The sequence below is a fragment of the Cydia strobilella genome, chromosome 13 (genome assembly GCF_947568885.1).
Source record: "Cydia strobilella chromosome 13, ilCydStro3.1, whole genome shotgun sequence".
NCBI classification, from domain to species: Eukaryota; Metazoa; Arthropoda; class Insecta; order Lepidoptera; family Tortricidae; genus Cydia; species Cydia strobilella.
Window position 1 is genome coordinate 8,124,569 of NC_086053.1, and position 14,117 is coordinate 8,138,685.

Consider the following 14,117-nt stretch of genomic DNA (forward strand, 5'->3'; position numbering starts at 1 on the left):
ATATCTATATAAGCGTTTGATTACTCCTGAGGTTCTAATGACGTTGTAAAATAGGAGTTATAGCCGGCTATAACCCCGTAATACCCCCGAATTAGGCACACATATTTATCACCTACCGTTGCAAAACGGCGCTACAATAGGGTTAGAGGTTGAAATAAGAGATAGAAGAGCGCTATAGTAGTGCTATAATAGCGTTGATTAAGTACTTAAGAGGTAAAGGGGTGTCAAATAAGTGATTATTAACTAATTGAGTAGTAGTATAGGTCTATATAGATGATACTTTCAGCTTTAGATGGTATATTAGCATTTCTGGTCAAAATTTGTAACACTCAAGAAGGCACATTGTTTTCCTTTGTCACTATCTGCTTTGTTTGCAGAAGTTTCCATTTTTGTATTATTGTTCGTAAGCTTATCTTGTTACAGTTTGAAGTGAAGTCTAATGCGGATAAATAAAAGGAAATATTGTAGTGCATTGGTGCCAGCGTTATCTACAGATTTATGACGGCGAAATTCATTACACAGTGAATAGCTATAAATATGTAGTATTAACAAAGTTTGAAAGACCCTCTGATCCGTGGCATATTTATCAAAATGCAATAGCTCTTTTAATTGTGGTCCACCGTAGGTATTTAATTTACGAAAAATTTAACAATCTTCGCGAAGTTCGATTTTAAGTATAGTAAAACTTACATTACGTCAATATTAAGTAAAGATATGCATTTTTATTCAATATTTACGTTCTAAATTATAGATTTTGATTTGCTTATTATTGCTAATTGATTCATCTGTCAGTTAGCTTGTAAGTTAGTCTCTTATAACAGTGTAAGATGTACTAAGGTACTGGATAACGCTCGTCTGCGATTACATGATCTATAATAGCGACTAATAACTTCTCTATTCGACTGTAAGTGATACAAGGGAGTTAAGTAACGTTTGCGATACAAGGAGCTATAATTATTTTTTATCGCCTGTTTAGAACCTTAAGTACAAATTGCAACTGTTTAGAACTCATATAGATGTTAAGGTTATAAAATTCACTGAGCTTTAACACTAGCTGCTTAACATGGATAATAGCGGCCTAAACAGCCACTGTGGGTCTTAAAGCTATAGCTGAACCTCTTAAACACTTTTATGTCACCTCAGCCAGTGGGCTAAGACTTTGCAGCTATTGTACAGCCGTTCTATGTCTAAAGGTTATAAAATACGTGCTAAGTTTTCCCTAATTGTTTGTTGGGATAGTGACTAATGGGTATCTTTTTAGGGTTCCGTACCCAAAGGGTAAAAACGGGACCCTATTGTTAAGACTTCGCTGTCCGTCTGTTCGTCTGTCTGTCACCAGGCGTTATCTCATGAACCGTGATAGACAGTTGAAATTTTCACAGATGATGTATTTCTGTTGCCGCTATAACAACAAATACTAAAAAGTATGGAACCCTGGTGGCTGGTGGGCGAGTCCGCTCGCACTTGTTATTGCCTATTCTCGTTCGGAAATCAGTTAGAACTAAATAATGCCGTTTACGCGAGATCTAAAAGGTAACCGGAGTTATTCGTACTACTTTCATCTATCCAATTAATTAAACAAGGGCAAAGAGAGCTTTCTACAGCGGGAGATTACTCAAATTAGACACAAAAGTCGACGTAAATGAATATGTATTTTAAGCACTCCACAATAAGCCTCGAAGTTTCGCTGCGTCATGTTTGCTTTCAGCAAAATCGAGATCCTTTTGGTACTCGAAGAGCTTTTTTGTTGTAATATGTATAATATATAATTAATTATATATAATATAATTTTACCATGCCACTGCTCATGGGAGCCTGGGGTTCGCTTGACAACTAATCCTAAGAATTGACGTAGGCACTAGTTTGTAAAAACTTGGAAGTCAAGGGTAAGTCAGTCGTAAGACTGCCATCTGACCTTCCAACCCAGAGGGGAAACTAGGCTTTATTGGGATTAGTCCAAAATAGGCCCTTGAGGCATTGTACCAAGGATGCTGGCGCCATTTCCTCGCTGTATCGCAATGCAAGATGATAAATTGCTCATTTTCTATCTATTTAACTAGATTTAGTACAGGAACAAGCTGGCTTCGTGAAAGGAAAGGGCACAAGGGAGCAGCTTCTTAACATCCGCCAAGTCATCGAGAAAAGCAGAGAATTTAACTGCCCAGTTGTCTTGTGTTTCATAGACTACACTAAAGCTTTTGACTGCGTGCAGTGGGACAACTTGTGGACTGTGTTGCGCGAGATGGGAACTCCGGAACATTTAATTGGCTTGATTCAGCACCTATATGTTGAGAACCGCTCTTTTGTCAGAATCGGCACCGACTGTTCCAGTGTGTTCAAAACAAGTTCCCCGGCCCTTTTCAACATATATGGTGAATATATCATCCGGAAGGTACTGGAAAATTGGGACAAGGGGTTTCCCATAGGAGGAAAGCGGATATCAAACCTGAGGTATGCCGATGATACGGTCCTTTTGGCGACGTCTGTGGAAGATATGCAGGAGCTGTTTCAGAGACTTGAGACGGAGAGCGACCGAATGGGTCTCACAGTAAACAGGAGCAAGACGAAGCTAATGGTAGTAGACCGTGCCAAAAAACTGCCCAGAATAGTTAACATCGTCCCAGGGGTTGATATCGTGGACCACTATGTCTATTTGGGCGCACTTATCTACGATGATGGCGACTGCGTACCGGAGATAAAAAGGCGTATTGGTCTGGCTAAGGAAGCTATGACCCGACTGAATGTCATCTGGAAGAAGAGAGGTATAACCAGCGCCACCAAGACCCGGCTAGTACGCGCTCTAGTATTCCCCATATTTCTGTATGGCGTGGAAACATGGACGATACGAGCCCGAGAAAGGCAAAGGATCGATGCATTCGAGATGTGGTGCTGGAGGCGTATGTTAAGGATACCCTGGACCGCCATGCGCACCAATGTATCGATCCTTTCACAGCTTCGTGTCCAAACTCGCCTATCCACAGTCTGTCAGCAGCGCATATTGTCCTACTTCGGCCACATAATGAGGAGGGGAGATGAAAGCCTTGAAAAGCTGATCATTGTTGGAAGCACGGAGGGCAAACGAGGCCGGGGACGGTCTCCAACTAGATGGAGCGATCAAATAAAAGGGGCCCCATCCTCAACCAGCTTTTGCTCGGTCGTCAGAAACGCGATGGACAGGCACCGATGGAGGCAGATTACAAGAACCAGGTGTGGAGCATCCACATCCACTGATGACCACGATCCTCAGTCATGAGGGAGCGACCACAAAGAGAGAACTAGATTTAGTAATAAAATTCAACATGTGTACAACATACGGCATATGTATATGTAAATATAAGCAATGAAACTGCGCGTAGCGGTCACAAAGCGTAGCGTGGTCAATCGTAGCATGCCGACACCTTCAGGCGGCTGATATGTAGTGCTACGGCGCCTACGGCCGCTCGTGTTTGTCTATGCAATGCCTCTTTGCACACCACATTAATAGTAGTTAATAGTAGTAGAAAGACATTAAAATACGAGTGTGGGTTTATGAAACGAATGAAATGAGTTTCATAAAAAAATCACAAGAGTACATATTTTAATGCCTAATTATGTACAGTTACATACACTGCTTTATCTACAACTACATCAATATCATAAGCTTCAACAAAACAAAGTAATTTTATACTTACAAATTAATTAAACGTCAAATGGCGGTAATGCACTTTTTCGGACATGTCACGCATTCGTTGTTTTTTTTTATTCAGAGACAAAACTAGAGTCGGGGGCCGACTGCTATATCGTTCGACATCAAGTAACATGCGAAATTTCATAAAATTGTTTACAACAGACACTTCATTTCGAATAAAACATCGTCTCGACTGATATTAGAATAGAGGCCAAATCAAATTTCTTTGTTTCTCAGAGAGATGTTCTAAGTTTGAATGTAATTAAGGTAGTATCGGTTATCGATAACGTAAAGTTAAAATTACGATGCACCCACAGATACAGGCCGTTAGCTTCTGTATATAATTATTATAGGGAGGGAATAATATTGACGTAGATAAAATAAAAATATTGACACTGACAGTATATAGTGGTTTCCTGGTGATAAATTGGCATGTTCGTCGGTGTGATCATGCGTTATATATTTTGTGGCGATATGCTTTTCAATATTTGCATATTACACGCAATTATGAATCGTAATATGATATTGTAACGCTTTAATCTACGTAACACAAGGCATTGTAAATCCTGTCTTAACTACGACTAAATTAAGATAGTTTGCTGTTATTTGTCACATGATCCTTCACGGAAACTCTGGGAGAGTTCTGTGGTATGATTTCAATCGCCAAGCACAGGCGAGTCTATTGCCGTTATATATACATATCTTACTAGCCTCAAAATAAGCAAAACTTAAGCCAACTAGCATAACTAACGGCGCTCTGATAAGTTATTACGGATAATATCTCAAGGTAAATAAGTAAAGATTGCTTACCGAACATTTCCGCTTTTGAAATACTATGTTTATATAAACCAATGGATTGATAGACAAAATTACTGAGACAATCATTTTGAGTCTTTTCAAAATAACAAGTTTAAATGAAGGCAACTAGTCTATGAAATAATACTATGTAAACAGATTATTTCGGGTGTAATGAATTTAAAATACATGCCGTTGCCGACGTTTCAAATCCTTTACAGCGTTCGTGATCAACGGGAGACTAAGGAAAAATATATTTGCCTCCGCCAAAAATTACAATGTGCAAAACTAACCACACTAGTCTAGGTAACAAGTTCGACATAAAGAAAGACATAATTTAATCTTTATCTGCACACATATCATAAATCTTAAAACCGCAAATTACGAAGAGGTCTAAAATGAACTGTGATTAGAACAATTTTTTTATTTCTGTAGATAAGATATAGGTATGTAAATGTACTTAAGTAGGCACTAAAATACTCGTGGAATCCTCGTCACTCGTATTTTAATGCTTTTCATTGTGTAGTAGCCACATAAACTACACATTACCCGCGAACATTAACCGCGTCATGGGATTCATTGGCGCCCCTCAGGTGGTCTTGATGATGAATTATTGAGGAGCGCGGAATCGAGTATTAATCCCGCGCCCCTATTTGGCATGTGCCACGTTTGCCTAAAGGATAATCCGGCACTGCCAATCAGCCCTGTCCGCGCGCGTGTGTATTTACTCTGGTATGCCCTTGAACTCGACTCTTGCGTTTACCTAACTAATGTGAACACTTGGCAAGTACCCGCCTTTGTCCGCACAATCAATCACCGGTAGGTTTATCGCGAACAACCGCTACTAGGTGTTCCATTACACGCTATTGTCTAGCGGGGCGGCTGACAGCTACATATCGATGACACGAATTCCCTAGGGCGATTATTGTTTATATTGTGTTCTATTAATAATTATAGCATTGATTTATTCGCCGCTGCTTAATTACACGTATTTAAATGTGTTGTGAAATGATACATATGGTATGTACAAAAGTACTTCAGGTATTTTAATTTAAGATAACCTTTTTTAATCTTTATCTTCCCTACAAATACAGACATTTGTATACGAGTATTATGGTAACTTTTGTAGTCCCTCATTAGGTTTTTCACTTTTATCTTAATTTAATTTGTTTGCAGAAATCGCGAAGCGTCTGGTTGACGTAACTGGTGACAGAAGAGCTGGCGGCTTCCTCGCACAACGTATCAGCATTGCGATACAGCGAGGAAATGCCGCCAGCATCCTTGGTACAATGCCTCAAGGGCCTATTTTAATTTCGTTTACGTAGTACTACTGTATATATCTTGTATGTAAATAAAGATTCATTCGAAAAATACTGGGTGACATTCTTAGGTGATACAAGATATAATAATGTACGCAATTGAACTCATTTCTATGATCAACTTTTACTCGTACTGTAGCAGCAACTCTGAAATTACAAAAAAAATGGTTAAATATAGCGCACATTTTATTTATTGACGTTTTTGGCAGTACGTTCCTTGTGTACATATAAAAATTCCTTGATCATACATCAGATCATGGCAGGCATGCTACGATTGGCTCCGGCTACGTTTGTTGCTGCTACGCGCAGTTGTGTTGGTAGACACAGCGTAGACCTACGCTGAATACGCTGTATTACGGTATAAATAAATAGCGTAGCAAAACCGTCTCGTGTTATGCGGAAGGGTCCTGGATTTTCCCCACACAGTCCTACCGCTCTAATTACCCTAATGTAATAGAGCCGAAGTCAGATTAAAAAAAAAACCGGCCAAGTCCGAGTCGGACTCGCGTTCCAAGGGTTCCGTACATTACACAATTTAAACAATGTATTTTTTATGTGAAACGTGAGTGAAATGTCTTTAAAAAACCCGTAGGGGTCGGATCAAAACTAAGTAATTAAGGCTGACTCACGCTTGACTGCACATTTCTAATAAGCAAAGAACTATTTTTGTGTATTTTTTTCTAAATTAGACCCAGTAGTTTCGGAGATAAAGGGGGGGAATGGTAATTTTTTGCCTATTTTCTTGAATAACTTCTAAACTGTTTATCCTAAAATGATAAAAAAAATATTTAAGATTCTTACAATGAGCTCTTTCATTTGATATGTAACACGATATAGTTCGAAAAACTTTATTTTTTAATTTTCTCATTTACCCCAGTGGCCCCGATGTTTAAAATTCATTTGTTTACGTTACATTTCCGTCTTTGGGTCACAAACTTACATATGTATACCAAATTTCAACTTAATTGGTCCAGTAAGTAGTAGTTTCGGAGAAAATAGGCTGTGACAGACGGACAGACAGACAGACTGACAGACAGACAGAGCACGAATGATCCTATAAGGGTTCCGTGTTTTCCTTTTGAGGTACGGAAGTACGGAACCCTAAAAAAAGGTATAAATAATAGATTAGATATATTTATTTCACAACATATGATTACTGTACAAATTAAATTAATGTCAATTTATAATAATCTATATTGTGATCGTCAGAAATAAATTTATATAATAGCAAGATCATCCAAATAAATTAATTTCATTAATTATACATTAACTAGCGACCCGCCCGGCTTCGTACGGGTACTTCAACACATTTACACAAAACCTCTACAAATTATACATATGAACCTTTCAACGCGTTTAAACAAAGATGTTATTTCTAACATAAATAATAATTTAGAATAAATATAATGAGTGTGTCAATATTTTGTGTGTCACAAAAAGGTCTCCGCGTGAATGGCTAGGCTTCACATACCCGCTAGCGTTCGCATTGCCTGTTTTTGCATTATAAACACTCGATTGGCATCCGTAGAGTTTCCCCAAATAAGGACACCATACGTTATTAGTGAGTGGAAGTGAGCATAGTAAACCGATTTTAATGAAACGTACGAAATAAGGGGTTTCAACTTCCGCAACGCAAAGACTTACTCAATCTATTGCATAGCTGGTCAACATGGCACTTCCAGTTAAGATTCGAATCCAACATAAAGCCAAGGAACTTCGTTTCACTGCACATTGGCATAGGGCAATTTACTACACATGGGCTCACAGTAGATAGGTACTGCCGTGTTGCAATTTTAAGTGAGTGAGTACTACCGTCAGGAGTTCCCAAAATTAATCCGAAAGTCGCATGGAACCGGGTTAGTGTACCTTTGAAGGTACCGAAAGAGCAAGCGGCTCCCAAAGAAAAGCTCCCTGGTGGCAGTGTGGATGAGGAGGAGTTCACTCTGGTGTCAAGAAAGAAAAAAGGCGCGCCCGTGGACTCGAGTGTGGTACCGCCGAACCGGCTAATTCTGGCTTTCGGATTGCTACACCGAGTAAGGCGCTGTATGTGTCGCGCCTGCATTACACCGCCTCGGCTGCTGAAGCGGTGGAGTATGTACACCAGAAGACCGGTTACACGCTGAGGGTGTTCCAGCTTCGGTCGCGCCACTACGTGCACTTCAACTCTTTTGTGGTGCGCGTGCCGCGATCGCTGCAGGGGACCATCAAGTGCGCCGACTTCTAGCAGAAGGGTGTCGTGTTTCGGAGGTTCCGACACAAGACCAGACGATTCAACGGAGCCACGTCGTTCTGTCGCCTAAGTAGTTTTTATTTTTTAAGTTTAATAAAATGCATATATATGTTAGTCTGTAAGGTGTTTGTAATATGGGCTTTGTTGCCTGATTTCAATTTTTAAATAAAATAAAATAAAATAAAATAATTAATCTAAGAACAAGTACATAGTAGTAGTACAGCGTAAACATACACATTTTTGAGATAGAATTTTGCCTGAACTCTGCATCCAACGATTCCACCTATTTTTCTTTGCCTTAGACTAACTGTACACTAACGCCGCATTTCTCTCCCCATACTTCAGTATTCTCATTAAACTTAGAGGTTTGAGTTATGCTGCAAGTGGAAACGCATATATTTTCCAGTGCACAAAACCAATCGAAGAGATTAAATACGTCGTCGGGCTAAGTGAATTGCTTGCAATTTGTCATGTAGCGAAACTGGTAAAGCAATCTAGCGTATTAGTTCCATTGTGGTACATAAAGTTGTTCGGAATATTAATGTTTGCGGAGTGAAGCAGCACATCTTCAGCCCCTTAGATGACGACGTCACGTTGATATTGTATTCGGCTCCGTAATGTAGTCTCGTTATTACAATCTTTTTCTTATTATTTTGAATGGGAACATTGAGGATAATAGAGCGTATTTTTATTTGTATCACTGCAATCAACATGTGTTAGAATTAAGTATGTACATAAAACGATTACGCTATATTCTGTTTATTGTTCTCTGAGATTTAAATTCAAAATTCCAAAACAAAGTTATAAACAGCATTGTGCAAAACTTCATCTGCTACCTCTCTACATCCGGCGTAATATATCCGACGTAATATATATTATGAAAATTGCTCAGAACCATGTAGACTGTCCTGATCTACTAGCCAACTTGAATTTCACAGTCCCCCCACGCATATCCTCTCGCACCAAAAAAACCTTCCATATTCCCTCCGTTCATACTAATTACAGGAAAAACTCCTTTCTTCTAAGAGCTGGTAAGTCTTTCAATCAGCTTTGCAAACATCATGATCTCATCGATCTGTTCTGCGATAGCTTTAGTTCGATACGTAAGCTAATGACTCAGGACTTTTCCCACTGTTAAGTGTTAACAGTGGAAAAAGTGTTAACTCAACATGGTATCTCTATCCTGTTCTTTTTTCTCTCTTTTGTTCTTCTTGTTAACTGTTTAAACCAATTTTCCCTCTCTAGTAAGATAAGTAAAGTATATTTATAAGTTAGTAAGTATTATTAGTTGTAATTTCGCACACCATGCACTTTACGCAGTTTCTATCTGTGGAAACTTGTAATTGGCTCACTGCTTCTATGTTATTACCTAACGTGTGACTTCAGCTGTAAGTTTTCCTAATAAATAAAATAAAATAAATAAATAAATATTATTAGTATCGTCTGCCCGCGACTTCGTCTGGGTAGAATGATAAAAACTATTTTGTGTTGATCCCCGGGCCTCAAACTATCTCCGTACCAAATTTCATCTAAATCAGTACAGCATAGCGATTTAAGCGCGATCAGGTAACAGACAGAGTTAAGTACTTTCACATTTATAATTTTATATTAGTAATAATGACAATAACAAAATATCGGTTCGGTTTATTGCATAAGGTCATAACAAAAAATATGGAGCAAAGTATAAGTAAGTGGCTAAACTGGTTGTTAACAAAGGGATGAAATGATTCTTGGCGCCTTTCACCGGAGTAAAACAATCTATTTTTGATATCGAATATGAGGAAACTAAAAGGCAAGGCAAATTTGCATCATCAGTACTTAATTAAAATATGTTATATGGCCAATCATTTTTGAAGACCTATCCATAAATACCCCACACGTGGTTTGATGAAAAAAAAAATTTTTGAGTTTCAGCTCTAAGTAGTTTTTTTTCTATTTTTGTGTGAAAATCTTAATGCGGTTCACAGAATACATCTACTTACCGAGTTTCAACAGTATAGTTCTTATAGTTTCGGAAAAAAGTGGCTGTGACATACAGACGGACGGACAGACAGACAGACAGACAGACATGACGATTCCATAAGGGTTCCGTTTTTGGCCATTTGGCTACGGAACCCTAAAAAGATCTTTGAATGCAGTTTTATTTCTTTTTAAAAATAAAAGGATGTGGAAAGGAATTTAAGTAAAATGAGCTAACTTAAGGTTTAAAGGTACTTTCCATCCAGGGCCCATTCGTTTTTTCCACACTGTATATAGAGAGAAGAAGATAGATAGATTGAAAGTAAAACTAGGCACTTAGAATTAGAATCAACAGACACTTTACGGAAAAAGTTAATAGTGGTTTTTCTTACTGGTTTTGGGGCTGTAATATCCCTATAGGTATTACTGATATATACTTATGTAAAGAGGACTGACCTGCGGACCTAATTCATCATCTCAACTAAGTAATGTTATAAATGCAAAAGTAACTCGCTCTGTCTGTCTGTTACCTATTTAGGCTTTTTAAACTGTTGAACCGATTTAAATGAAATGGTATGGAGATGGTTTGAGACCCGGGGAAGGGCATATGATAGTTTATCAATCATCATCATCATTCCATGCAGACGAAGTTTTGATCAGAACCTATATAACATGCTTCTTGAATCCTTAGGCAAAATTCGGCACTGTCCTTTAATATCCAATTTTTTAATTTACATTAAAAAAAAACTCATTTTGCCAAAACACTTGTGGTGACGGCCACGGGCACTGGCAAACAAAGGCGTTTTAAAAAATTTCCGCGGTTAATTTGAAGGCAGAGACAAAGCGTGTCGCGGCTGAAGGACGCTCGCGTCACCCTCCGCGGTACACGGGAGTCGGCAACAAACACACCGGTACCGTGACCAAATTTTTCACCAGTCAAGTTACGCCCGAAATATGAAGCGAAAGCCGCATAATAAATAGCAGTTCTTTAAATATAAATTGGAAGGAATTCTCAGCACTCGGTCAAATGAGTAAACTTACCTGTCTCCGAAAAAGGGCTTTAAATTGTATTATGTACGAAATTACGATCCTTTTCGCCGAGTTGTTGTCGAAGATAAATAGTATTCTTGATTGTGAGGCAAGATGAACATCTAATTTCACACAGAAATGTTGATAAATTGACGAGGGTACGCTTTGTATAAATGCACATTTTTTTAATATTAGCAAAACAAATTCTGTTTGTCAAATATCTTACCTACGCTAGATTCCTTGATAGCTAATTTAATTTACGAGAAAATCGTAGTAATATTTGAATAAATTGCATAATTAAATTTTCTTGAAAGTTTTATGCTCGTGTTTGATGCCTGTTTATGCTTTATTTCGTAAACTCTGCCCTTCAAAGATTAGATGCGAAAAAAGGGGCAAGGGTGTTAGTAAGACCGCGAGTGTTTTTACTGCCTGGATTTATATGAGACTAGCCTAACCTACCTTATATCTTAACCTGTCTTATGTGCAATAAAGTATTAGACAGATACACTCGCATTTATCCATACTAATCCATACTATCCATACTAATATTATAAATGCGAAAGTCTGTCTGTCTGTCTGTCTGTCTGTCTGTCTGTCTGTCTCTGTGTTCCCTCTTCACGCTTAAACCGCTGAATCGATTTAGATGAAATTTGGCATAGAGATAGGTTGAGTCCCTGAGAAGGACATAGGATAGTTTTTATCCCGAAAATCATCCCTTAAGAAAGTAGAAAGCGGGGTGGAATTGAGATAATTAACGAAGTGCCTGCTAATTTGTGTGCACAATATGCTCAAATTTAGATTGCTATGAGATTTTCTCCAGGCGCTATTCTTAATCTAGCTGCGGTTACTAAGTCCACGCAGACGAAGTCGCGGGCAAAAGCTAGTATTTTATAATTCGTTGTTTATGAATTGATACACAATGGAAATCTATACATATAATAAAGCGGAAGAGGGTCGAAAATTCGATATTCGAAAAAAAATTGGCTGGGGATACTTAGAATCGATAACAGAACACATTCCAACAGTTATTAGAATTCTTGTCTGTTTATCTGTTTGTCTGTTTATTTGACCGCGCAACAAATGAAAACGGCTGAACGGATTTTGATGCAAACTTTACTAATCTGTCGAAAAAATCCACGGCAAGATAGGCTACAAAAATTTGAGAAATTTTATCTATACATATAATAAAGCGGAAGAGGGTCGAAAGTCTGTACATGGAAGATATTCGAAAAAAAATTGGCTGGGGATACTTAGAATCGATAACAGAACACATTCCAACAGTTATTAGAATTTTTGTCTGTTTATCTGTTTGTCTGTTTATTTGACCGCGCAACAAATGAAAACGGCTGAACGGATTTTGATGCAAACTTTACTAATCTGTCGAAAAAATCCACGGCCAGGTTATAGGCTACAAAAATTTGAGAAATTTTACCCCTAACGGGGTTAAAAAGGGGATGAAAGTTTGTATGGGGTTCAAGATTTATTTTAAGCTAGCAATTTGAAACTTCGTAAGAAGATATATTATTGAAATACAAGAAAACTAATTTCAGCGTTTTTGAAAATTCATCCCCTAAGGAGGTGAAATAGAGGTTGAAAGTTTGTATGGAGATCATTTTTTTTTTGAGTGCGTTACTTGAAACTTTGTATAAAATGAAAATGAAAATGAAAATGAAATTTTATTGATAACAATCGTTACAGGTCTGTTTATGTTTTATACATATTAAACCTACAATCTACATACACGTGGTAAAGTTGAGGTTTTTTAGGCAGACAGTCTTAATGACAATTATATTTACAATTCATTACATATATGTTTATTTGTTACATTCATCTAACTATATTATATTTAGAATTTATAATTATTTATACGTTTCATGTATTCATTTATATATTTCAAATTCATAATTTATCATTATATTATAAGGTAAGTGGCATGTCAAAAAATTCATTGTAGTCATAGAACATATTAGTAAGGAGCCACTTGTTTAGCCTAGATTTAAAACCGGCGGTGGAAGATGCATTTCTGACGCATTCCGGGAGGCGGTTAAATACTGATGGTCCGAGACAATAGACCGATTTCGCCGACTTCGCTAGTCTGTGGCGCTCTGCTACTAATCTATCTGCGTGTTTGTTGCTACGTAGGGGGTACCTTAGGTTTTTACCTCTGCACTTAAATAGCCCTCGATTATCGTATGTGAATACATATACCTGTTGTATAAGTATACAGGGTAGGGGCATGATTTTAAAATCTATAAAGAGATCGCGGGCAGGGGCGTCGTTGGGCTTGCTGGCCATACCGCGGAGTGCAAGCTTCTGGAGGGAGAAAATGCGGTACCAATCAGCGGCCCGGGCCCACAGCTCCGTACCGTATGTCAGTAACGAGTGGACCGTTGCAAAGTAACATTCCCGCACCGCGGCCCGGCCGGCTGTTCGTGCCAGGCGGCGCAGCGCGAAACATGCCTTACCCAATCGGCTGCACATCTCATCTATGTGCTGCTCCCATGTAAACGCGCTGTCTATGTGGAACCCGAGCAAGCGAGTACAGGACACTTGCTGTAAGGGGGAGTCATCTGCACACACGCGTAGGCTTTCACTGGGGTGGCCGTTTAGTTTGACTGTCATGAAGCAGGTCTTGTTTTTGTTTAGTGCCAAACCGTTAGTTTTAAACCACTCGTTAAGCTGCAGTGCTACGCTATTTACGACGGCGCCTAGTTGATTTTTCGTAGGCGTACTTACAACTGCCGTGACGTCGTCGGCGTACATGTAGATATCCGCACCTTTTATTGCCAGCGGTAGGTCATTGAGAAGGATGCTGAAGAGGGTGTTTGAGAGGCAGGACCCCTGCGGGACCCCCAATAGGTTCTGGCGCTCCGACGATGTGACGCTGCCACCTCCCCCAACGACCACTTGGGTCCTACCGGTCATAAACGAGAGCAAGAGATTAAGTGCAGGGCCACGGATACCGTAGTGCTCAAGTTTGTCTGCTACAAGCCCGTGGTCGGCAGTATCGAAAGCGCGTGAGAGGTCACAGCAAATGATAGCCACGTGGTGACCTGCCTCGCGGGCGCGCAGCGCGCAGTGTGTCACTTCCCTTACCAAGTCGGTGGTCGATCGGCCC

At 39.1% G+C, this 14,117-nt stretch overlaps 1 protein-coding gene across 1 annotated transcript; it reads left to right on the plus strand.

Moving 5' to 3' along the window:
* Positions 1–1,063: 1,063 nt before the first annotated feature.
* Positions 1,064–8,005, plus strand: LOC134746908 (uncharacterized). Its single transcript, XM_063681479.1, has 4 exons — positions 1,064–1,091; positions 2,061–2,897; positions 7,600–7,769; positions 7,820–8,005. Exons 1-4 carry the CDS (start codon positions 1,064–1,066, stop codon positions 8,003–8,005), a joined length of 1,221 nt encoding a protein of 406 aa, XP_063537549.1.
* Positions 8,006–14,117: the final 6,112 nt, after the last annotated feature.